The sequence below is a fragment of the Sapajus apella genome, unplaced genomic scaffold (genome assembly GCF_009761245.1).
Source record: "Sapajus apella isolate SASKATOON/1434 unplaced genomic scaffold, GSC_monkey_1.0 scaffold14, whole genome shotgun sequence".
NCBI classification, from domain to species: Eukaryota; Metazoa; Chordata; class Mammalia; order Primates; family Cebidae; genus Sapajus; species Sapajus apella.
In genome coordinates, this window is record NW_022436954.1 from 5,121,720 (window position 1) to 5,146,450 (window position 24,731).

Consider the following 24,731-nt stretch of genomic DNA (forward strand, 5'->3'; position numbering starts at 1 on the left):
GCGTGTGTGTGTGCCAGTGTTGCGTGTGTGCCAGCGTTGCGTGTGTGCCAGTGTTGCGTGTGTGCCAGCGTTGTGTGCCAGCGTTGTGTGTGTGTGTGCCAGCGTTGTGTGTGTATGTGCCAGTGTTGCATGTGTGCCAGCGTTGCATGTGTGCCAGTGTTGCGTGTGTGCCAGTGTTGCATGTGTGTGTGCCAGCGTTGTATGTGAAACAGTCTGCTTTTGGATCCCCTCCAGCCCCACCAGGGCCCACATCCTAGCTCAGCCCAGCAGGGCATTAGCAGCAGCCGGAAGGTTGAGGTAGAACGTGGTCTGGGCTTACGTGCCAGTGGTGCCGGGAGGGCCGAGGACACAGTAACCCTGCTTTGGGGAGGAAGGCCCATCTAGCCCAGAGTCAGGAGGAAAAAGAATAGGCTGGAATAGCTGAGGGTTGCTAGGGCCTGGGGGACCAGTGGGCTCCAGGAATGGGGGCCCAGAGCCCAGAAACTCAATTCTGCCAGGACCCTCAGCTCGTGGAGAAGAGCGCCAACTGGATGGGGATAACAGGAACCCAGAGGTCAGAGGTCACTGCCATATCCTGCCCTTCCTGGAGTCAGACTCTAGAGCGCACTGAGGGGTGGTAGAGTGGGGGCTGCTCAAGTCCTTCTGGCCTCAGGGAAAGGGGGCAGGCAGGGGCGTGGGGAGGATCCTGCTGCTGGGAGAGGGAAGCCGGGAATGAGGCTGAAGGCTGCACCCCACTGCCTGCTCTAGAGCTTAGATGAGCTCCCCAACTTAGAGTCTGAGCCTAGGCTGGATGGATGTCCAGAGCCCCTGTCCCCATGCCTGGGGGTGACAGTGGGACAATGGCCTAGGCTGGGTGCTGGAGATCTAGCACTGAGTCAAGTTCAAGCCTAGCCCTAGCCCTGGGGGTCTCTCCTTGGGTGGAGGGTTTTCCATGATCTACAGCAGCCATCTCACCTCTAGCGGAGGCAGATCCAGGGTGTGATGCAGGCCGGAGGGAGTCAGGAGTAGGGGCTGAAAGGCAATCGTTTTTTGCCAACCTTCCCATCTCTGGGCCAGTCAGTGCTGGAGCTTCCAGAGCCCCAGGACAGAAGAAGCATTCCCCCTCCCTCGTCTGGCCCAACCCAGGGTCCTGGAATAAACTGTGCAGAGGAAACGCCATCTGGGATTTGGGCACAGATTCCAGGGCGGAGAGGTCACCTGGCAGGCGTCTCCGGGCCTTGCCTCTCCCCACCACCTCACACATTCATTCAACAGGCATTTCCTGCCACCTACCCTGTGCCCGCCCCATGCTGGGAGCCCCTGCTTGGTGGCACAGGGGAGATCTTCCAAACAGCAGGCCCCCCCTGCACACCCTGGGCTGTCTGAGCTGCTACATCTGACAGGCTTGGGCAGCAGCAGAGCTGGATGTCATCTCTTGGGTCCCCAGCTCCTGTCAAATGCCACCCCCTCAGCTGCCCACTCCCAGATGGGAGCCAGTGCCTACTTTCCACTTCCCATCCCCACCCCAATATGGCCTCCGAAGGCAGAGGGCAGGGCCTGGGAGCTGGGGCTGTTGCTCATTAGGCCCCAGCCTTGGACAGGGGACCAGGCAGGCACAAGCAGGGTGTGAGGCCTTGTCAGAAGGGAAGGGACCCTGGGATGCTCTCCGCCGCCACTGCAGTGCTGCCTGCCGGGGCCTGATGGTGCCGACACCTAGCGCCCCCAAGGCCCCTGTCCCAGGTGTGGGTGTGTGCTTATACATCTGAGGAACACCTCTGGGTGTGGCCTTGGGTTGTGTTTGGGTTTTGTGTGTACATCTCCAGGTTGTTTCTCTAGGGCGTGTTGCTTCTGTGCTCATGAGCTGCTAGGCTGTGTTTCTTAGGGTATGTGTGTGATATCTGTCAGCATGAGTGTGCGCTCTGGGTGTCTGTGTGTGTATGTCTGGTGTGCTGTGCTTTGGGTGTGTGCGTGTGTATATGTGTTGGGGGTATGAATTGTAGTTACAAATTCAGGTGTGCAAATTCTCTTTTCTCCCCTCTTCCTCTTCCTCCTTCTCTTCTTCCTCCTCCTCCTCCTTCTTGAGATGGAGTCTTGCTCTGTCTCCCAGGCTGGAGTGCAGTGGCGCAATCTCAGCTCACCACAGCCTCTGCCTCCCGGGTTCAAGTGATTCCCCTACCTCAGGCTCCTGAGTAGCTGGGATTACAGGCGCCCACCACCGCACCCAGATAATTTTTGCATTTTTAGTCGAGATGGGGTTTTGCCATGTTGGCCAGGCTGGTCTCAAACCTCACGTGATCCGCCCGCCTCAGCCTCCCAGAGTGGTGGGATTACAGGCGTGAGTCACCACACCTGGCCACAATGCTGTTTTCTTTCTTTCTTTCTTTCTTTTTTTTTTTTTTTTAGAGTTGGGGTTTCACTATCTTGGCCAGGCTGGTCTTGAACTCCTGATCTCGTGATCTACCTGCCTTGGCCTCCCAAAGTGCTGGGATTACAGGCGTGAGCCACCGCACCCCGCCTGCAATGCTGTTTTCTTTAAATGACGTTAGGTTGAATCTGTCCCCTCATCCCTCCTGTGGGTGGTAACGAGCTCTGCCCCTCTAGGACTCCCAGTCCAGCCCCATCCAGGCGCCTTGCCCAGGGCACGGCATGAGAGGCATCTTTGTGGTGTGGAGCCCACAGCGTGGACTTGAGAGGCACTGTCCTGGCCCTCATGGTCTCTTGGCCTGCAGGGGTTCTGCCATCACTGGGCCACATGCAGGTGGAGGAATCTTTATAGGCTGGAAGCTCAGTGTCCTGAGTGAGGACACCGCCTGGCTGAAGCCCCACATGCCACCCATGAGTCCCTCCTGGGTCTATGTGGGAGCAGAGCACAGACGACTCCTCAGAGTGCTCCCAGGCAGCCGGCCCTGTTCAGGGCAACACCCCTTCTCTGTGAGTCTGCCCCCACCCCTTACCTCTGAGAGTACTGGGAGTCTCTGGCTGTGTGTGTGGCTCTGAGGTTTGCTCCTCTATTCCTGTGATGCTGAGGTGTTTAGGGGGCTCCACATTTGGAGGCCCAGCCCTGCACCTTCAGCACTGTCTGGACTGGGACACCAGCAGCTCTGCTGCCAGGTGGCAGGGTAACCTCTCAGCTCGGGCTGGGGAGCTGGGAGCTGCCAGAAGTAGGAGTGGGGGCTGCGGGGAGAAGCGAAGCACTTAGAAGAAACCAATGCAAGACGCGGCACTGGCCATTTATTGTGACAGTTGTGACCCGTGGACCCGAAGTGCCCTCCACCGTGGCTCCAAACCCAACAGCATTCACCCTCGGGCAATTATCACATCTGCACACAGTTGTGCTTTAGGAGCTGAGAGGAGTTCTGCCAGGGAACCACAAGGACCTCAAAGTCACAGCGCAGCTTCTGTAGAGAGAATACGGGGGAGAAGGAGGGGTAAGCCCAGCCTCCATCTACCTTCTCCCAGCAGCCAGCCCTCTGCCTGCCATGCTGCTCCGGGGCAGAGAGGGGCAGTTACTGGCCCAAGGGATGTCAAACTACATGGCCAGGGCTAGACTCCAGATTTTGGTAGCCAACTTCCCCATTCCTGAGGGAAGCCCCAGCCTCCTTTCTGCACCCCATCTTGGCCTGGAGGCTGACTCATCCAGGAGGCCAACAGGTTCAGCCAGACATCTAGATAGCTGCGTGTTCAGCCAAACCAGTTCAGGCTGGACAACGTGAGGGCCTGAGGCTCTGGGGAGGGCTGGGGCTGGAGGAGCCCCGCTGTTACCTCCTGCTGCGCCTCCGCCGCCAGGGGGCAGGTGGTAAGGTCGAGGTGGTCTCCAGCGACCCTGGTCTTGCGGCAGTTTGTGCTCCCCATCTCCACCGTCAGGAAGTACTTGATGCCGGCCACCAGCTGGGGACATGGGTTAGGGGCAGGTCAGGGGTCTTGACCCTTGATCCCAATCTCTCACCTCCCGGCATATTCTCCTATTGCCCCCAGGCACTCAGGTTGGGGGAGGGGAGAGGGGATGATTCAGACCTGGGTGGGGGGGTGGATGTTCTGGTGGGGATGCCGGGTGGAGAGACCTGGAGGCTGAGTCTCACTGGCAGCCTGGGCAGTCATCAGACATGGCCCACCTGGAGAGCTGCCCACTGTCCGCATCTGCCTCCCCTCCCCAGTCCACCCCATCAGGGCAGAGACTAGGGCCAGGTCAGCCAGGCAGGCAGGCGGTGTGATACAGGGTTGGATTCTGTCTTTCCTTGGAATTTAGATGGTTGTCCATCATGGAGTTTTGGCATTAATTCGATTTTTTATATATTGCATGAAAATATCCCGATTGCGCCTTCGGGCCCCTTTCACGCACGCTCCGGCAGCGCCTGTGGCCGCCCCCGCCTGGACCCGGTGCCCCCCGCCCATGGCCCGCCGCACCTGGCTCTTCGCCTTGAGGATGTGCGTGTCTCGGAAGTAGTAGACGCTGTTGCTGCCCATGTTGTAGCTGGCTACGGCCGCCTGCGCCGCCTTCTGCACCTGTGGGTCATCGGGCGACAGGTCCCGGAGTTCTCCGACCATGCGCCCCTGCAGCCCGGCACGGGCGTCGCGAGGTAGCGCCAGGAGGCAGAACGCTACCAGGGCCAGGCCCAGCGCCAGCGGGAGGCTCGGACGCGCCATAGCTGTCAGTGCTGTCTGAGTCGTCGTCGGAGTCGTCAGTGCCGAGCCCGGGGCGGCGCCGTTTTTACCAGCTGGGCCGCCCCGCCCGACGCCCGCGGTGCGCCCCCGCGGCCCGGAGCTGGGGCGGGGCTCGAGGTGGCGGGCGTCCGGGGTCCTGCGAGGCTCGGGGAGCCCAGGAGGCCGAGGGGGCGGCGTGCACCCGAGTGCCAAGACGCTTCCCTGCCCTCCAGAACACACCCGGCCAGGGAGGCAGAGGACAGCGACAGTCCCCAACAGCAAGTGCCAGTACAGGGACGGTTCCCGGGAGGGCTGTCCAGAATGAACTACCAACCACAGCTCTTCACAGGCTCTTACTGTTGCCACTATTCCCCAGCTGTGTGACCTCAGAGAAATCACTTAACCACTCGCTGCCTCAGTTTCCTCTTCTGTACAATGGGTGTTGTGAGGATTCAGTGAGCTGATGCAGGTAAAGTGCTTACAAGGGGCCTGGTGCTGCATAAACAACAGGCAAGTAGGAGATATTCCTGCTCAGGGCTGCCTGACAACCAGCCTGGAGTGTGATTCATGTTTCCACTTGGCCATGCGCCTGGCCATGCCTGTAATCCCAGCACTTGAGAGGCCAAGATGGGAGGACCACTTGAGCCCAGGAGTTCGAGGCTCCAGTGAATTGTGATCTCACCACTGCACTCCAGCCTGGGCAACAAAGCTAGACCCTGACTCAAAAAAAAGAAGGTTGAGCATGGTGGCTCACGCTTGTAATCCCAGCACTTTGGGAGGCTGAGGTGGGTGGATCACTTGAGGTCAGGAGTTCAAGACCAGCCTGGCCAACATGGTGAAAAATTAGCCGGATGTGGTGGTGCACACCTGTAATCCCAGCTACTTGGGAGGCTGAGGCAGGAGAATCGCTTGAACCTGGGAGGTGGAGTTTGCAGTGACTGAGATCGTGCCACTGCACTCCAGCCTGGGTGAGAGAGACTCTGTCTCAAAAAGATAAAAAATTAAAAAAAAAAAAGTTTCCATTTTACAGAGAAGGAAAGTGGATTTGCCCAAGGACACTGGCAGGAAATAAATGGTGACACTGGCTTGCATGTGCTGGCAGTCTAAGTCAAATCTGTGGTCTCAAACCAGACTGAGCCCAAAGGACACAAACTGCCTAGAAGGAGGGGTGTCAGTCATGTCAGAGTCAGATCGCATGGTTCTGGGCAAGCCCCTTAACCTCCCAGACAGAGCCTCCGTGTCCTCATCTGAAAGACACCTTGTCTCCGAAGTTTCTTCTGATATTGATGTTTCAAATCTGGCTCTCCCATAGATATAGTGAGCATGTGCTGGAGGTACCAGCAAAACAGGGCCCATAACTTTGTTTTTAAAGACTCCAATAGGCTAGGTGCAGTGGCTCACGCCTGTAATCCCAGCACTTTGGTAGGCCAAGGCAGGTGGATCACCTGAGGTCAGGAGTTCAAGACCAGCCTGGCCAACATGGTGGAAACCCGTCTCTACTAAAAATACCAAAAATTAGCTGGGCATGGTGGTGGGTGCCTGTAATCCCAGTTACTCAGGAGGCTGAGGCAGGAGAATCACTTGAATCTGGGAGGCAGAGGTTGCAGTGAGCTGAGATCATGCCACTGCACTCCGGCCTGGGTGACAGAGGTAGACTCCATCTCAAAAAAAAAAAAAAAAGACTCCATTAATTAATTAATAGATCAGGGTGGTAATCTATTAATCGCATAGTGGCTCACACTTGTAATCACAGGACTTTGGAAGGATCACTTGAGGCCAGGAGTTTGAGACCAGCCTGCGTAATATAATGAGCCCTTGTCTCTACCAAAAGATCTAAAATAAAGCTGTGAATGGTGGTGCACACCTGTGGTCTCAGCTACTCAGGAGGCTGAGGTGGGAGGATTGCTAGAGTCTGGGAGGTCGAGACTGCAGTGAGCAGTGATGGTACCACCGCACTTCAATTGGGTGACAGAGCAAGACCCTGTCTCAAAAAAAAAAAAAAAGGAACAGATGAAAAGCAGCGTTCAAGTATTCAACATAGGAAAAGTCTGGATTTTGTTGATTATTATTTTTGTGTGTGTGTGACAGAGCTCTGTCACCCAGGCTGGGGTGCACTATCATAGCTCACTATACCTCGATTTCCTGGCTTCAAGTGATCCATCTCAGCCTCCCAAGTAGCTGGGACCATAGGAGCACGCCCCCATGCCTGGTTAATTTTTTTTTCCACACCTGGCTAATTCTTAAAATTTTTTTGTAGAGATGGGGTCTCACTGTAGTGCCCAGGTGGGTCTCAAATGCCTGGCCTCAAGAGATCACGAGATCCTCCCACCTCAGCTTCCCAAATCACTAGGATTACAGGCAAGCTTTGTTGGAATTCTTTGTCTGCATTTTAGAGTTCAGTGTAGTTTGTACTTGTAATTCCATGTTGCTGGGTGGAATGAGTAGGGGCTCACTGTCCCAGGACACTAAGATCTTGAAATGCCTACAGCCTCTAGGGGCTTCACTGGGGCTTGGAAGAGGCGCTAGGTCACAGTACCTGAAGAGCAGCTGGCAGCCGTGACTGTGATGAATATCGTATGTAGGCATCCAGTGTGTCACCCTCCCTTCCTGATTCTGGGCCTCAGAATCCCAGGACCACAAAAGGAGGTGACTTCTCACACTGAGACCTACACCAGAGCAGTCACTCACTACCCAGGGCAGCTGCCAGCCTGCTACCTCCCTCACTTCGTCAGCCCAGCTGTGGAAAACCAACTCTGCCATCTTTCTGGGATTCCAAGGAACTGTCACAAGTTCCTGGAGGGCTCAGGTGTCTGCCTTAAAGGGACAGACTCCAGTTTGTGGAAGTGCTGGCCGAGCTTGAGTTGATGAGGAGGATGAAGCCTGGCCGGGACTCTGAGCTAAGAGCCTGGGAGGGGCAGAGAAAGAATCCCAGGATCGCACCGCAGGTGCAAGGTGAGAGAGGCAGCTCCCCTAGGCCTGCTGTCTCATCACTTGGAGCTTAGCCATGGCCACAGGTACCTCCAACACCACTCTCAAAAACTAGCCAAGGCCTGTCTGCGACTCTCCAAGGGCACTCACCCCACCTGCTGCTGCTTTGTGCTGATGCCAGGGACTCCTTTGCACTATAACCTAGCAATTTCCAAGCACTTTTCACCCACTGATGAATTCTCACAAACACCCTGAGGTAATACACATTATTCTCATTTTGCAGATGAAAAAGTTAATCAGAGAGATCGGGACACTCGTCTAAGGTCACACAGCTAGAAGTGGTATCTTGGTGAGAAAAGATGGGGTAGGGCATTAACAATTATAAGAGCACTTGCTATGTGACAGGCCTTGTCCCAGGGATTCAATATATGTTCTTTCATTCCTATAGCGGCTCTGCAGAGGCAATGATTATTATCTCTTCCTACGAGGAGGAAATGGGAGGTCAAAAGGTTAGTGGTGGGTCCTGGTGCACAAGTCCTGGGCTGCTCTGCAGGTGTATAAGGTCTGCTGTGCATGGGTAGGGGTTGCTTCTTGCAGATGGGAGGTCCCTGAGCACTTTCCCAGGGCCTGACTCCATCCCTTCTAGACCACTCTGGCTTCCAGGAGGCTTGGGCCAACATGAGCTTGAGGTTGGCCAAATGTACTGGCCACAGGGCACAGCTTCCAGTTTTGCAGTGGCCCAGACATCCCAACCCAGGTTGTCCACAGCACCCCTCTCCTGCCCCTGGCCTGATGGGTGGTGATAACCAGGGCAGGCTCTTGACATCTCCTTCCCCCTGGGATCAGGCCCTCCAAGGCCTTGTTGCTTCCCCCAGAACCGTCTTCCTGGAACCTTCAATTGGGCAGAGGATATTTCCCTCCCCCAGGGCTCTGTAGCCCCATGTTCTGGAAAGGAGGTCTTTCAGCAAGGAAACCTGTAATCCAACAGGGATGAAAGCTCCCCTCTGGGGAGGAGTGCTCCCAAGCACCGCTGGTTCACTATTTGAATCTTCATAACCCTGCACCAGCTGGCAGAGGAGGCTGTAGCTCAGAGCAGTGAAGCAACTTGCTCCAGATCGCATGGGGAGCAAAGGCCCAGAATCGGGCCTGGCTGGCTCTTCAAGGCTGCCACCAGTCAAGTTTGGGAGTGACAGCAAAGAGCCTTGGTCCCTGCAGGGAAGGGCTGTCCTGGAAGGGGATCAGCAGTCACAAGCACCTACTGGGAGCCTTCCATGCTCACCAGACTGCCGCAGGGCAGGGCTTGTGGCGGTCCAGGTAGCCTGCCCCTACTTCTTTTCCGGGGGCAGCAGGAGCCCTTCAGGAACCTGGAGTGCATGGGCCGGGTTCACACCAAGTTCTAGGCTGGCTCTGAGCATGCATGACTAGACCAGCTGGGGAAGGTCAAGCTCTGGCTAGGTGTGGAGCTGGAGGGCACTGCGTATTTGCTTATTTCCGGACCCACTCGCATACTTTCCACGGTGGTCAGGCATGTCCCATTGGTGACCATGGGCTGACACTTAGCCAACCTGACTCCTACCCCTCATCACTCAGGTCTGCTTTCTGCACCAGCATTCCAAGCCATGGTCCCTTTGTCCTGCTGGCTGAGTCGGGCTGGATCTGAGAGGCCACACTGTCACAAGGTACATTCTAGATGCCCTTTGTCTACTGCTGTCCCAGAACAGAGCCAAGAACTTGTGTGGGATGCAATGTGGAGTCCTGATAAAGGGTTTGTGGTCTGCCACCTGGTACACACACTGCCTGCGCCCCAAGGGAGAGATGAGAAAGCGGGCTCCACCCGCTTCTGAGGCAAAGCCTGTGGGTGAGCCAGGGAAGGCAGAGGACAAGGAAATAAAGCAGACAGCATGAGCTGCAGGCTTCCAGCAGGGTCCCAGTGCCAGAGCCAGGCGAGGCCAAGCCAGGAGGCCAGCGTGAGCAGGAGCCCAGGGAAGGGCTGTGGAGGAGGAGGGGGTTTCCATGACCTCACAGAGCACCAGCAACAATCTGGCAGCATCAGGGCAAGTGTGGCAAAGCCCACCTAAGCATACCAGGCCTGCGACAGCATCACAGCACAAGGATCAAGGCTGAGGGGACTTATCCGGGAAGACATCAGAAACAGTCTGGGCTGGGCGCAGTGTCTCACACCTGTAATCCCAGCACTTTTGGGGGCTGAGGCGGGTGGCTCATGAAGTCAAGAGATGGGGACCATCCTGGCCAACACAGTGAAACCCCGTGTCTACCAAAAATAAAAAAATAAAATTAGCTGGGCATGGTGGCATGCACCTGTAGTCCCAGCTACTCAGGAGGCTGATACAAGAGAATCGCTTTAACCATGGGAGGTGCAGGTTGCAGTGGGTGGAGGTTGCAGTGAGCCGAGATCGCACCACTGCAGTCCAGCCTGGCGACAGCAAGACTTTGTCTCAAAGAAAAAGAAACAGTCTGAAACTCCAGAGAGAGCCCTTGTGACCACCTCAGCCGGGCTTCAGACCAGCATGCTCCCAGAAAGCGGCCTGAAGCACAAGCTGGGCCCTACTGCAGCCACCTGGGTCCCAGCCCCAGCCTTGCATGAAACTCTCATCCCTACAAATAACAACTTAGTTTCTGACCTATCACGCAATCATTCCAGGTCCAGGTCTTTATTTTTGGTTTTCCTTTTATCTTCCTACTGTTCTGAGATGTAACTAACACACAGAACAGGGCGCAGAACATACACATTCAGTCAATGCCTGTACTATCACCCCGTAGGTCAGAAAGCGCCAAGCCTATCTTCAAGCCTTTCCATACCCTCCCCCAAAGATAGTCGCGATAGACTTTTTTCTGTTACTATTTACAATAATCATTTCCTTTGTTTTCTAGTTTTACGAGCTACGTAGGAATTCCTAAGAATCTGATTTGCTTCATTTGCTGTTGAGATTCATGTGTTGTACACAGCTATCATTTGTGCATTTTCACCTCCGTGCAGTGTCCTTAGGCATGAATGCCTATTTACTTGAGTACTGACACTAGTGTTGCTCCCAACAATGCAGCTGTCAACTCATCTAGGTCTTGGCGCAGGTGCTCGGGGATTTCTTCAAGGCACAGTCCTGAGAGCGGAACTGCTTGGTCACAGGGTGTGTCGGTTTTACTAAATAACACCCAACTGTCTTCCCAAATTGTTTAGACCAATTTATACTCCCACCAGCTGGGTATCAGTTCCTGTTTCTTCATTATCTCATCAATACTTGGTATTGTCCAACTTAAGTGTTTGCCAGTCAGGTGGGTGCTAATGGCATGCAACATCTGATTACCAGCAATATGGAGCACCTTTCCTGTCCTTGTTTACTGGGAGGGAACCTTCTTCTGAGTTTGTCTTAGGTCTTTACTCATTTTTCTGTTGTGTCTGTCTCTTTTTTTTTGAGACGGAGTGTCACTCTTGTCGCCCAGGCTGGAGTGCAATGGTGTGATCTTGGCTCACTGCAAACTCTTGCCTCCTGAGTTCAAGCGATCCTCCTGTCTCAGCCTCCTGAATAGCGGGGATTACAGGTGTCCACCACCACACTGGCTAATTTTTGTATTTTTAGTAGAGATGGGGTTTCACCATGTCGGTCAGGCTGGTCTCACACTTCTGACCTCAGGTGATCCACTTGCCTTGGCCTCCAAAAGTGCTCGATTACAGGTGTGAGCCACTGCACCAGGCCAGTCCACCTTTTTCTTGATTACAGTTCTGTATGTGCTTTGGAAATAGTCCTTTGTTGTTTATACTGCTGCAAATATCCTTTCCCTACAACCACCTCATTTTCCAAGTGGGGAAACTGAGGCTCAGAGAGGCTAAGCCACATGACCAAGGAACACATGGCCAGGCCCATGGGTTTCCAAGCTAGTTTGAGTTCCAGTCTGTCCACTTCCCAACAGCAAGTCCATGGGCAAATTAGCCTCTCTGAGTCTCAATTTCCTTACCTGAAAAAGAGAATATAATGATTTATTATTGTAAAAGAAAAAAATATTTGCAAAGATTTTAACTTCAAGTCTGGTTCATACTAAGTGCTCAAGAAATAACAGGGCTGGCCAGGTAGAGTGGCTCACATCTACAGTGAGAGCTTTGGGAGGCTTAAGGATTGCTTAAAGCCAGCCTAGGCAATACAACAGGGTACTGTCTCTATTAATTTAAAAAGTAAACAAATAGAAAGGACTAAAATGTACTGAGGTGTACTCCCTTCACACGCTTCCAGCTGTGATGCCTGTGCTCTTTCTCCTCCCTAAGAGATCAGGGAAGATGGCAAGCCCCCTGCCTACCCTTGCCAGAGGCCAGGAGAGCAGATACGATGACTGGTAGATGAACTCGCACCCACATCCAGCCCACCCTCTGTCTGGTACCTCTGACTCCCACTGAATTTTCCACCAGGTGCTGCCTAGCTCAGCTGTTGACTTAACTGACATCTGGAGCACAGTCCAGTTGGCTCCCAGAAAAAGATCCACCCACACTCTCTCCCACACCACTTGGGGATTGAGACACTCCAAGTCACCTGCCTGAGGCCTACATGGCTAGGGTGGCTGCCCTTCTGGGAGTGGAAGGGAAGCTGCTGGTTTCGGTCTGTACTGATAAGGAGTGAGGGAGATGCGGTCAGTCCCTGAAGGAGAGGCAACTCTCAGCCCACTTGCTTTTCAATGCACAAAGCCCAGTCATGAAAGCCACTGACTTTATTGATCTAAAAAACTTTACAACGACAGTGACTGTTCTGCCAAAAAAGGAGCCAAATGGTATCAAACGGACTGAAAGTGAGGGTGGGGGTGAGGGATAGGGCCAGGGATCCATTCAGGAAAGCCAGTAACTGTCACCAGGGAACTGGCAAGGGAAAAAGGAAGAGGGAGGCATGCAAATGCGAGAATCCAAAAAAGTTGAAATGGTTAGGGGAGAAAACTCCCAAAGACCCTGGAGTACGTCGGAGGTGAGTACGGCAATAGCAATCTTTCCTTTGTAACGGACAGGGGAGGAGTCCCTACTCGGCTGCGAACTCTGGATGAGGGCTGGGGATCGACAACTTCCCAGAGAGCATCACAAGAAGGCGTCGCACCACTCTCGAAGGCATCCAAAGCAGTCCCGGGACTGCTTGGCGTTGGCGCCACAAGTGTCCTTCAGCCATTCCCGGAAGAGGTCTTCATCTTTCTTTAGCACCAAAAACTGGCCAAGGACAACATAGGCCTGAGAGACAGAGAAAGGGAAGGGGCGCGCTGCTCAGTGTTCAGTGAGGGATAAGAGCAAGTCGGCCATTCCTGTGCCATTCGGAGCACACAAGCCTGGGAGGCAGGGCGGGTTTTGCCCCCATCTCCTCTCTACCAGGTGCCCAGGCTCTGGCAGTCTCCTAAGATTATACCCCACCGTCCACCCCACAGCAGATGGACTCATTTCCCTCCCACCCCAGCCTGTGCCAGGTACATGCAGCCACCCCACACCTTGTCAAAGCCCCTTTCCTCCAGCTTCTTGCCCAGGACTTCACCAATCCCGGCCAGGCTCCCCACTGGCTTTTCCCCCATGGGCTCTGCGACGAAGTCTCGGTGCTTTTGGGAGGTTGTCATCTTGATCAGGCTTAATCTAGAAATCCCAAAAAAAGGCAGGTTAGGGCTGAAGACCTGGAAGTCCTAAGGGCCCACTAGCAATCTCATAGTAAGAGGAAGCTAAGCCAGGCGTTATGGTGGCTTGGATATCCCTCAACAAAAAAGGAGAATGAGGTCCAGGAGACTTCCCTACTATTCTGAAGAGAAGTTTCTTCCTGCAGGATCTGGATTTTGATCTTGCCCCAGGGGAAAAACGATCCTGCCTAACAGGTGGCGCAAACGGGTAAGTGGAAAGATTCCCAGAGTCAGTAGCCAGGGCTGCCCGGAAGCTGTCACTCCCTCTGTGACCTTGGCTGAGCCAAGAAGGCACTGACCCTGCCTGGACCGGCCACTTGGCATGGAAAGCTAGCCAAAGGGTCTCTCTACCTACAGAGCAAAGCGCAAATCGAGCGCTCCGCACACTCGTCCCCCGCCCGCGGGGTTCAAGCCGCGCCCCAGCTCCGCCCCTACCGCGCGGCGCCTCGGCCCGCCCCCTCCCGCGGGCCGGCTCCCACGCGCCGCGCCCCGCCCCCTCCCTGCAGCGCGCTAAGCTCTCCCCAAGGGCCCACCCCAGCGCCTGCGGCCCCTCTCATCCCATTCTCCCCGCAACCCCTCTGGCCTCTAGCCAGGGCCCTGCTCTGAGGCTGGCGCTCACCTGCAGCTTCAGTTCCCGTAACGGTTCCTACCGCCACCCGGCCGCTCCCGCCGATACCTCAAGCCACTAGAACTTTCTTCCACTTCCGCTTCCGGGTCGCCTCAAGAGCCTCCTTTAAAAAAAAAAAAAAAAAAACCTCCACGTTGGGCACTTCTAGCCAGTTAGGGCTATAGAGTTGAGGCGCCCCGGACCCCGACGGCCTCTGTGGTAGGCCCTCCTTTCCGGTCCTTCGCGGGAAGCCCTGCTGCCTTGCAAGGTCTCGCTACTTGAGCAGTTCGAGGGAGAGAAGCCTCCAGAGAAAGGATTTCCTTTCTCTGCTGCCCGGACCCGGAACTCAAGGACTTAGGCTTGACCGACCTGGCGTGGGGAAGAGTTGGAAGAACGGACAAGGAAGGGGACGGGTGGCCGCGAGGCTTCCGAAACAGCGCCGGAAGTACAGTTTTCGGAGAGATCCGACTCAGACTCACGTCACCCTTCTAGCAGTGGGACTGGTGGGAACTAAAAACACTGGAGACCTGACTTCAAGCTCACGCTACCGTCGCGGCCGCCGGCAAGTTCCTTTAACTGTGTTTTCTTGGCTCAGTCTTCAAGTGAGTCGTGGACGATCCTCTCTCAGCGTCCGGCCTGGACAGCGGGGTTGCTCCGGCAGCGTTCCTGGGAGCCAAGGGCCAGAGACTTAAGTGTGGGTCTTTTTCCGAGGGTCTTTTCTCCGGGATAGACGGGGAGGAGGAAGGAGGACGGCAACTAGATATGATATATCGGAGTTTCCTTCGGAAACCGTCAGTCTCAAGGGTACTGGCCCTCGTCTTCTAAGTATGAAAGTCAAATATGTAAATGTCGCAGGCAAAGCTGCTCACCTCCGCCTTTAATTAACTAGTTCCTGGCTTGGACCATCGCAGTGGCCACCTAATTTGTCTCCGGCTGTACTGTGTTGCCAGACTGAACTTCTCTGTTGTGTGACTATGCTAGACTTGGGGTGTGCAGGCGTGTTGAGAAAGTTACGGTTTATCTCAAACTCCTTGCAGAGAGGTTGCCAGGATGATTTCTCTGGAGCATATGTATAGTTTTATATTATACCAGTAGTTATGGTGGTAGGAGTTGCTTTTATATAACATGCACTGTATTGTCCCATTCTGTGACAATGCTGAGTTAGCTGTTATTTTCTCTGGGACCTAGAGAAGTTGAATAGTTAGGAAATAAACCAAGGTAGGATTTGAATCCAGGCAGTTAAGACTTCAGAGCCCATGTTCTTAACCAAGACACTGTGTCACTCCTCAGTAGAAGGCTCCTCCCCATCTTCAGAACAGTCCTGGGTTCTGAGCCTGCCGTCCAAGGAACTCAGGAGGAGGAATTGACAGTCTCTGCGTCCCTAACCACCCTGGGACAACTTCAGCATGTCTCAGGCCACCAAGAGGAAGCATGTGGTGAAGGAGGTGCTGGGGGAGCACATGGTGCCCTCCGACCGGCAGCAGATTGTCCGGGTGAGTGGCTTTGGGCACAAGCTGCTCTGCTCCCCCCAACCCCTGTAGGGCCCCTGGGGCAGGGGTGGGGTGCAGTGTGGCTGAGAGGGTGTTTGATCTGACTCATGAGGCTGATTCTTGGTCTCTCCTGAACCAGGTACTCCGGACTCCAGGGAACAATCTGCATGAGGTGGAGACAGCCCAAGGGCAGCGCTTCCTTGTGAGCATGCCCTCCAAATACCGCAAGAACATCTGGATCAAGAGAGGTGAGAGGATCACTCCTGTAATCTGAGCACTTTAGGAGGCTGAGGTGGGAGGATCGCTTGAGCCTGGGCAGCATAATGAGACCTTGTCTCTACAAAAAATAAAAAATTAGTTGGGCAGGTGTCTGATCCCAGCTACCCAGGAGGCTGAGGCCTGAGAATCACTTGAGCCTGGGAGGTGGAGGCTGCAGTCAACTATGATCATGCTATTGCATTCCAGCCTGGCAAAAGAGCAAAACCCTGTCTCAAAAGAGAAAAAAAAAAGAGAGAGGTGAGAGAGGCAGCCCTCTCTAGGCGATAGAACCATTTCCTATAGCTTTGGCTTTCCTTATTGCAAGCAGGCCTGACTTTCCCTTTTCTCTTCTCACCTACAGGGGACTTTCTCATTGTTGACCCCATTGAAGAGGGAGAAAAGGTGAAGGCTGAGATCTCCTTTGTGCTCTGCAAGGACCACATGCGCTCACTGCAGAAGCAGGGGCTTTGGTAGGGTGGTCCCCTTGATCATTGGTTCTCTGGCTTTTGGAGGCATTGCCTTCCTAGCTTGGGAATTAGGGGAGGGAAGGTCATGGCATCCTAGGCAGAGACAGCTGGAAACAGCTTTTTGTGAGAAATGTCTTTGTCTTCTCTGACTCTGGCTCATCTCTTGGCATAGGCCTGAGGCCTTCTCTGAAGTGGCGGAGAAACACAATAACATGAACAGGTGAGGAAGAAGCCTTGGGGTGGGTACATGGAAAATAGGGGGCTCATGCTTTGATGCTTTGAGGGAAAAATAGAGCCTTCTTTCCTCCTTACACAGGGTATCTGTTGAGAGCTCATAGATATGTGCTATAACACAGTTATGAATATGGCTTGAAGGTCAGATGCTCTTGTTTAAAATCCTGACTTTGCTGAGTGACTTTAAGCATGTTATTTAATTTCTTCAAACTCTATTTTCCTTATATATAAAATGGGAGCTTCGTGAGGATTAAAGGAGTGGATGGCTTATAAAATTGCTTAGTGTAGTATCTGGTATGTGATATGGGTCCATTTAAGTGTTGGTGGTCGTAGAATCATTATTCCTAACTAACACAAATGGCTATAGCGCACGTTTGGGGAGTGGGGTCAGTCTTTAGCGTGTTTCTTTGGCCACGTTTTTCCACTGTTTGCCCTGCCTCTGTCCCTTGTTTTAGTCTTTAAAGGGTGCTGTGGGGCCCTGACTGCTGGGCCAGATGGTCCTCCTTTTTTGGAACCCCTTGATTATAGATCGGGTTTTTCCAGAAGGTGCTGGGCTAACTCTGCTTTCTTTCCCCGGTGCAGACAAACTCAACCAGAACTCCCAGCTGAGCCACAGTTATCAGGAGAGGAGTCCAGCTCAGAAGATGATTCTGACCTGTTTGTTAACACAAACCGCAGACAATATCATGAGAGTGAGGAGGAGAGCGAAGAGGAGGAGGAGGCCTGAAACCCCAGGACCCATTTCTCCACTTGCTCAGGGACTGGCCCCTGGCTCTTTTGGGCTTGGACATTCCCAGGGTGCTCTGCAGATCTTCACCCCTGGATGGGAACAAAGCAGGGTCCCTCTTTGAACTGATCTTCTGATTAGGAGAATTAAACCCCTGGTGGGTGGTGACTTGTTCTGGTGTCTGAGTGGCTCTCTCAGAGGAGGGAGACTGGTGGTGAAGTGAAAAACTGCTCCCTGGTAGAGACCTTGTGGGCGGGTGGGCTGAATGGAAGGAAATGGGAAATGGCTGGAGTCTTTCCTGGGTGATTTGTTCTTTCTTACTGGGCAGTTAGAAAGTGCCAGGCCCTGCACTGGGCCTCCCTGCATGTGTTTAACAACTGGGAGCACTCCTGCTTCATTACCTGCTTGCAGTTCATACTGATTCAAGCATTCAGGATGACAGCCCTAGGACCTAACCCCCACCTGCCTCTAAGAGACACTCAGGCCCAAGCCCATGGTGCCTCCTGCTGCTCTCCCTGCCTTTCTAGTCACCCTGTGGACAGGAGTGCTCACCTCCAGTGACCTTGTCTATCCCCATGTGCAACCCCATCTTTCCCACTCTTAACCATCTGTTACCTCCAGAAGCTGGCTGGCAAATTTCTCTATCTTTAACCTTGTTTTGAATGGTCCATCCATCTCCTTTTTTTTTTTTTTTTTTTTTTTTTTTTTTTGAGACAGAGTCTTGCTCTGTCACCAGGCTGGAGTGCAGTGGCGCAATCTTGGCTCACTGCAACCTCTGCCTCCTGGGTTCAAGCGATTCTTCCACCTAGCCTCCCAAGTACCTCTCAAGGACCACAGGCGCGTGCCACCACACCCAGCTAATTTTTGTATTTTTAGTAGAGACAGGGTTTCACCATGTTGGCCAGGATGGTCTCCATCTCTTAACCTCATGATCCGCCCGCCTCAGCCTCCCAAAGTGCTGGGATTACAGGCATGAGCCACTGCACCCGGCCCATCTCCTGACTTTATTTGAAGCCTGATTATTCCCTAAGGACATTGATTGTTGTATAACCTTTTAAATGGAGGCTGCTTTTCCACCCTTCATCCTTCTAAGCAGCCCTGACATTCTTATGGTTAACCTTTGGCCTTCACTTCCCTCCTTGTGTGGTATCAATTCCATGGTCCCCATCCTACACACAGCTCCCCCACCCCCCATCTCCCTGTCTCTCACCATTCTGTTCAGCTAGTAAAACCCTAACCCTGGGTAAACCCAATCATTCACCCCTGTGCCCAAACACAAGTCACCATCATTAGGCAAAAAGGCAGCCTGCCCGCCAGTTGTACCTTAACTTTATAATTACAAACCTCAGATGGACACTAAGCACTGCCCAGCGGATCTACTCTGGATATCTATTTCAAAACTTCTGTCTTATCAATTCCCCCTTGTGGTAGTTACCACAATCCATGCCTCATTAAGAAACAGCAGTCAGGCGGGGTGTTGTGGCTCATGCGTGTAATCCCAGCACTTTGGGAGGTCAAGGCAGTTGGATCACGAGGTCAGGAATTCGAGACCAGCCTGACCAACATGGCAAAACCTGGTCTTAAAAAAAAAAAAAAAATAGCAGCCATCAAAGGGAATGCCTTCCTCCCCCTTACCAGCTCTGCAGATGTGCTCGCCTATCTTCCCACTGTAAGCCAGTGGGACTTAAACCTTACCTCTTGTGCTTTGGAGCCTATCTCTTTTGCTACCCACCCCCCCGCCTTTTGCTTCTTGAGACAGAATCTCCCTCTATTGCCGAGCCTGGAGTGCAGTGGTGAGATCTCAACTCGCTAACCTTCGCCTACTGGGTTCAAGTGATTCTGCTGCCTCAGCTTCCCGAGTAGCTGGGACTACAGGCGTGCACCACCAGGCCTGGCTAATTTTTTGTATTTTTAGTACATACAGGGTTTCACCATGTTGCCCAGGCTGGTCTTGAACTGACCTTAAGTGATCCTTCTGCCTCAGCCTCCCAAAGTGCTGGGATTACAGGCACGTGTCACCATGCCCAGCTGATTTTTGTATTTTCAGTAGAGACAGGGTTTCACCATATTGGCCAGGCTGGTCTTGAACTCCTGACCTCAAGTGATCCACCCACCTTGGCCTCCGAGAATACTGGGATTAAAGGTGTGAGCCACTACACCTGGCCTCTTTTGCGTTCTTAAAGACTTTGGTTGTGTTTTTGTGTTGTTGGATTTTGTTCTGCCTGGGTGTTTGATTTGCTTGTTTTTGTTGTTGTTGTTGTTGTTTTTGGTCGTCCTGTCTACTGGATATGATGTGTTATGAATGTGATGTGTTAGTGTCAGGTGTGCTGTAGAATCTCCCATTTCTGAAATTACCGTAAAAACTTGTGCTGATTCCCACATCTTCTCCAGCTACCAGTTCATTTATCTGTTTCTCATTCACTTCCTCATAGTGTGGCTTTAAACAGATACACATTTGTATATATGTATGTGTGAATGTCCATGTACAAAATGTATGTAGATGTAGATACAAAAAATAAGATGGGTTAAAGATATGTATGTGTGCTTATCTATCTTTAATTCATCTGAAGTTTGTTTTTTCTGAGAGGTAGCAAGCTAACGTTTCCTTAAGAGAAAGGCAGTTGTCTCTACTATTTACTATTTATTGAATTGTTCATTCTTTGCTTACTGGAAATAATCTTTTAAAACATAAATTTCTGCATATATGTGGATCTTTTTGGGAATTTCTAATCTGTCCTATTGATGTATGTGCTCATGCTGCTTTTTTTTTTTGAGATGGAGTTTGCCCAAGCTGGAGTGCAGTGACGTGATCTCAGCTCACTGCTATCTCTGCCTCCCAGGTTCAAGCTATTCTCCTGTCTCGGCCTCCTCAGTAGCTGGGATTACAGGTGTGCACCACCACACCCAGCTATGTTTTTTGTATTTTTGGTAGAGATAGGGTTTCAACATGTTGGTCAGGCTGGTCTCGAACTCCTGACCTTGTGATCTGGCCACCTCAGCCTCCCAAAGTGCTGGGGTTACAGGAGTGAGCCACCATGCCCAGCCTTTTTTTTTTTTTTTTTTTTTTTTGACAGTCTTGTTTCGTTGCCCAGGCTGGAGTGCAGTGGTGCAATCTCAGCTCACTGCAACCTCTGCCTCCCAGGTTCAAGCGATTCTCCTGCCTCAGTCTCCCAAGTAGCTGGAATTACAGGTGCTTGCCACTATTCCTGGCTAATTTTTGTAATTTTAGTAGAGACAGGGTTTCAACATTTACTTTATTTTTTTGAGACAGGGTTTCACTCCTGTCGCCCAGGCGGGAGCACAGTGGTGCAATCACGGCTCATTGTAGCTTCCACTTCCTGGGGTCAAGCGATCCCTCTACCTCAGCTTCTTGAGTAGTTGGGACCACAGGTGTGCACCACCACGTCCGGCTACTTTTTGTTATTTTTTTTTTTTTTTTTTTAGAGACAGTCTTATGTTGCTCAGGCTGATCTCGAACTCCTGGGCAAGCCATCCTCCCACCTTGGCCTCCCAAAGGGCTGGGATTCCAGGTGTGAGCCGTTACGCCCAGCTGAGAAGTGGTATCTTAAAAGTTTATTTTTTATTTTTTTAATTTTTATTTATTTTTGAGATGGACTTCGCTCTTGTTGCCAGGCTGGAGTGCAATGGCATGATCTTGGCTCACTGCAACCTCCGCCTCCCGGGTTCAAGCAATTCTCCTGCCTCAGCCTCCCAAGTAGCTGGGATTACAGGCGTGCGCCACCACACCCAGCTAATTTTGTGTTTTTAGTAGAGACGTAGTTTCTCCATGTTGGTCAGGCTAGTCTTGAACTCCTTATCTCAGGTGATCCTCCCACCTCAACCTCCCAAAGTGCTGGGATTGCAGGTATGAGCCAATTCCCCCCCACCTATTTTTAATTTTTTAAAATAAATATTGTAGAAAAATTAACAGTTTTTAATCTTTCTATCTAGAAATGAGGTATATTCTTTGGTAAGGTGGTATGATCTTCATATGGGCCTTTATTTCCAGTTTGGTTTGGTCTTAGGAGTTTATGAAAGTCCTCATTATTGGTATAGAAGGGATCTGTGGAAATCATCTTTCCCTAGTCACTGGCTTCCATCTGCTTGTCCATCTTTGTGTCGCTCACCTTGTCGAATGCTCAGAGTTCTTAGTTGATCTCGTAGCTTTCTAGATACCAAATCATATCCCACTAGTGGCAGCTTTATCTCTTCTACACTCATGTCTATTTCTTGTGAATCTCAGAAGCCAGGATGTCCATCGTGATGCTGCATGGCACCCTTGATTGCCCTTTCTCAGTGGGAATGGTTCTCACATTGCATCCTGAAGTAGGGCACTTGCTCTGGGCTTCCAGTAGATGATCTTCATTAGGCTGAAGATGTTTCCTTCTGTTCTAGCTTACTGGAGTTTTTTTTTTTTCCTTCCCTTTTGTTTAACAGTGATGAATATTGACATCTATAGAGAAAATCAACAGATTTTGTTTTATTATTGTACTGAGTTATATTAATAGCTTTCCTAACGTTGAACACACCTTGCATTTTGATATAGACCTTGCTTAGTTTTACAGTATATTATTTATTTACTTAGGAGTTTTCTCTCTCTCCTTGGGCCAATCCCCTCCCTCTTTTTTTTTTTTTTAAATGACCTTCCTGGCTGGGCGCGATGGGTCATGCCTGTAATCCCAGAACTTTGGGAGGCCAAGGTGAGCAGATCGCCTGAGGTCAGGAGTTCAAGACCAGCCTGTCCAATATGATGAAACGCCGTCTCTACTAAAAATACAAAAGTTAGCTGGGTGTGGTCGCGTGTGCTTGTAATCCCAGATACTTGGGTGGCTGAGACAGAAGAATCGCTTGATCCTGGGAGGCAGAGGTTTCTGTGAGTTGAGATTCCCCCCATCGCACTCCAGCCTGGGTGACAGAATGAGACTTCGTCTCAAAAAAAAAAAAAAGATCTTCCTGTTCTATTTCGATATTAGCTTTATGCTAGCCTTGCAAATGGGTGTGAAGATGTCTTTTTCTTCAGGCTTGGATAGTTTATAAAACAGGCATTTGTCTGAGTCTTTCAGGGGAAAAGAAATTAAGGAATTTTAAAAAATAGGCATAGAATGTTTACAAAAACATCTGTGCTGGGTACCTTTTTCAGGCATTGATCTTTGACTGCCTTGTAGTTTATTCAGTTGTGTTCTGTCTAAAGTTTTCTATCTTTGAGTCAATTTTGATGATTTGTATCATTCTAGGATCATATTTCATATGTATTTAAATTTTATGGGCAAAAGGTCATGCATAATATTTGTATTATTTGGAACTTCCTTTTTTTGTTCGTTTTTGTTTTGTTTTTGAGGCCGAGTCTTGCTCTGTTGCCCAAGCTGGAGTGCAGTGGTGCTGTATCATCTCACTGCAGCCTCCGCCCCCCGGGTTCAAGTGACTCTCCTGCCTCAGCCTCCTGAGTAGCTGGGATTACAGGCGTGAGCCACTGCGCCCGGTAATAATTTTTTTTTTTTTTTTTTTTCAAGACAGCGTCTCACTGTGTTACCCAGGCTGGAATGCAGTGGCGCCATGTATGGCAGTATTGACCTCTCAGGCCCAAGTGATTCTCCCACCTCAGCCTACTGAGTAGCTGGGACCACAGGTGCCTGCCACCACACCCGGCTAATTTTTTTTTTTTTTTTTAAGTAGAGATAGGATCTCCCTATGTTGCCCAGGCTGGTCTCGAATACCTGGGCTCAAGTGAGGCTCCTGCCCTGGCCTCTCAAAGTGCTGGGATTATAGGTGTGAGCCACCATACCTGACCTATATGGGACTTTCTTATAAATGACAAAATTGAACTCAAGTTAGGAGAAGTAAATAAGGCTCGTTGACCTGAGGTCTCTGAGTCACTAGCTTCACACAGGGCTGAGCCCGTGCCAGCGATTCCTCAGGCTCTCTCCTCATTTGTCTCATCATCTCTGCTCACAGCTGATCAATCTCTTTCCCTCCTGCAGATGTTTTCTGTAGGAAGCTCGAGTTTATGCACAGTCCCTGTAGACAGAGCCCCTTAAGGATCCCTGTATTTCAGTGAAGAGCAATCGGTCTTGCTCAGGTCACTTGCTGTGCTTGAGCAGTCACTACAGCCAGGGCTGGAGTGGGAGGGTGTGGAGGACTGGGGTGGGGCAGGATGAGCTACAGTTGATTCTTATGATGTGTTTCCATGGAATAGAGAGGTTCTATTACCAGAAAAAATGGGACAAGGGGTGAAAGCAGGTGAAATCAACGAGCATGTTTATATTCTGTGTATTTTATTTTATTTGGCTTAGCTTTGCAAGAGGTCTTCCTTACTGGCCTTTTCCTTTTGTTTCTTTGGGTTTATTTGCTCATTCTGAATTCTTGAGATGTGTGCTTAGCTAATTTCAGTTTGTTTTCTAATATATTCAGGGCTATACATTTTCCTCTAAGTAGTCCTCTGTTCCCCACTTTGTGTGGTGTTTTTTTTTTTTTGCGTTGTGTCTGTAAGGTTGGTCTTACGTTTTTCTCCAGCTCTCAGCAATACTGTGTACTGTGATCTACCTGGTAACATCTTTTTTTCCCCCTAAAACCTTTTCGTTTCTACTTCTTCATCTCTTGCCAGTCATTCAGCTTCTGTGGGCTGTAGCTAAGGGTCCTGATGGAGGTAGGGTCCTTGCATTGTGCACGCCACTTTCCTTTGTCATTCTCTGAAGCTGGATTCCGCCTCTGTTCTCCCAACTTAAAGGTGGGATCCAACCATGTATGAATAGATTTCCCAGAGTGAGCTGAGATCTGAAGTAAGAGCCCCTTGTCCCTGATGCCATGATGAGTCCATGTGACTGGCTCCTAATAGTACTTACTGGCTTCTCTGGCAGTTACGCTTGAGACTTTCTGGCCCTTCAGACTCAGCACCTCTGTCACTTCAGGACTAACCTCTACAGCCATGTCATTTTCAGCAGGGCTTCCCCACGCGGCCCAGCACACTTTCCTCCCTTGCCACCCAGACACCCCTGTGTGTGTGCCAGGGAGCACAGATGGCAGTCTGAGCTCACCACATGGTTTTCCTCCTCTAATCTGTAAATGTGGTGGAATATCATGACATTCCCTCACGTTAAAATATCCTTGCCTTCCTGGAAGAAGACAGTCATGATGGATTTGTTATTACATTGCTGGATTTGGTTCTCTAATACTTTGGCACGCAGGTTCACAGGTGAAATGGTTTAAACTTTTCCTTTCCTGTACTTCCCCCACCCTTTGTTTTGTATCAAGGTTACACCAGCTTCATAAAATAAGTTGGAAAGTGTTTTCCCTTTACTTTCATTACGAGAGTTTGTATGAGATTGGAATTTTGCATTTCTAAAATTTTTGGTAAAACTTGCTGTAAAACCAACTGTGCCGGCGTTTTTGTGGCTGGGTGGGTGAGTAGGTTTTGAACTAGATTGTCGGTGGTAGTAGATTACTCAGGTATTCTGTTTTTCAGTCAGAACATTTTCAAGGAAAAATATTTTCATGTTTTCTATTTGTTTATTTATTTTTGAGATAGGATCTTGCCCTAATGCCCAGGCTGGAGTGCAGTGGCACCATCTCGGCTCACTGCAACCTTTGCCTCCCGGGTTCAAGCGATTCTCATGTCTCAGCCTCCTGAGTATCTGAGACTACAGGCATGCACCACCATGCCAGGCTAATTTTTATATTTTTAGTAGAGATGGTGTTTCACCATGTTGACCAGGCTGGTCTCAAACTCCTGACCTCAGGTGATCGCCCACCTCGGCCTCCCA

General features: G+C 51.3%; 3 protein-coding genes across 9 annotated transcripts; 1 reads left to right on the plus strand and 2 right to left on the minus strand.

Annotated features, from left to right (window-relative positions):
• Positions 1-3,188: 3,188 nt before the first annotated feature.
• CST6 (cystatin E/M) lies at positions 3,189-5,179 on the minus strand. Its single transcript, XM_032282780.1, has 3 exons — positions 4,384-5,179; positions 3,742-3,867; positions 3,189-3,377 (listed from the first exon to the last, which is right to left on the minus strand). The coding sequence occupies exons 1-3, from the start codon at positions 4,621-4,623 to the stop codon at positions 3,294-3,296; spliced, it is 450 nt and encodes a 149-aa protein (XP_032138671.1). The 5' UTR covers positions 4,624-5,179; the 3' UTR covers positions 3,189-3,293.
• Positions 5,180-12,243: 7,064 nt separating this feature from the next.
• Positions 12,244-14,135, minus strand: BANF1 (BAF nuclear assembly factor 1). Of its 2 annotated transcripts, none has more exons than XM_032282789.1 (3): positions 13,811-14,135; positions 13,015-13,153; positions 12,244-12,763 (listed from the first exon to the last, which is right to left on the minus strand). In XM_032282789.1, exons 2-3 carry the CDS (start codon positions 13,135-13,137, stop codon positions 12,617-12,619), a joined length of 270 nt encoding a protein of 89 aa, XP_032138680.1. In that variant the 5' UTR covers positions 13,138-13,153; positions 13,811-14,135; the 3' UTR covers positions 12,244-12,616. The 2 variants fall into 2 exon arrangements, with proteins under 2 accessions (XP_032138680.1, XP_032138681.1); XM_032282790.1 differs by having other exon boundaries at positions 13,868-14,127.
• A 90-nt stretch (positions 14,136-14,225) lies between these two features.
• Positions 14,226-17,147, plus strand: EIF1AD (eukaryotic translation initiation factor 1A domain containing). 6 transcript variants are annotated; one of them, XM_032282787.1, is made up of 6 exons: positions 14,226-14,492; positions 15,113-15,291; positions 15,428-15,536; positions 15,908-16,016; positions 16,186-16,233; positions 16,830-17,147. In XM_032282787.1, the coding sequence occupies exons 2-6, from the start codon at positions 15,205-15,207 to the stop codon at positions 16,972-16,974; spliced, it is 498 nt and encodes a 165-aa protein (XP_032138678.1). In that variant the 5' UTR covers positions 14,226-14,492; positions 15,113-15,204; the 3' UTR covers positions 16,975-17,147. The 6 variants fall into 6 exon arrangements, with proteins under 6 accessions (XP_032138678.1, XP_032138676.1, XP_032138679.1 ...); XM_032282785.1 differs by having other exon boundaries at positions 14,259-14,400; positions 15,089-15,291; XM_032282788.1 differs by having other exon boundaries at positions 14,288-14,400.
• The last annotated feature ends 7,584 nt before the right edge of the window (positions 17,148-24,731 follow it).

Bases quoted from the DNA above. Each gene is read 5' to 3' on its own strand.
- CST6 (XM_032282780.1), bottom strand. From the start codon at position 4,623: ATGGCGCGTCCGAGCCTCCCGCTGGCGCTGGGCCTGGCCCTGGTAGCG. The intron at 3,868-4,383 runs GTGCGGCGGGCC...CCATGTCCCCAG, and splicing joins TCCTCAAGGCGAAGAGCCAG to CTGGTGGCCGGCATCAAGTA. The intron at 3,378-3,741 runs GTAACAGCGGGG...TTCTCTCTACAG, and splicing joins CGGCGGAGGCGCAGCAGGAG to AAGCTGCGCTGTGACTTTGA.
- BANF1 (XM_032282789.1), bottom strand. From the start codon at position 13,137: ATGACAACCTCCCAAAAGCACCGAGACTTCGTCGCAGAGCCCATGGGG. The intron at 12,764-13,014 runs GTGTGGGGTGGC...TCTGTCTCTCAG, and splicing joins AGGAAAGGGGCTTTGACAAG to GCCTATGTTGTCCTTGGCCA.
- EIF1AD (XM_032282787.1), top strand. From the start codon at position 15,205: ATGTCTCAGGCCACCAAGAGGAAGCATGTGGTGAAGGAGGTGCTGGGG. The intron at 15,292-15,427 runs GTGAGTGGCTTT...CTCCTGAACCAG, and splicing joins ACCGGCAGCAGATTGTCCGG to GTACTCCGGACTCCAGGGAA. The intron at 16,017-16,185 runs GTAGGGTGGTCC...CTCTTGGCATAG, and splicing joins CTGCAGAAGCAGGGGCTTTG to GCCTGAGGCCTTCTCTGAAG.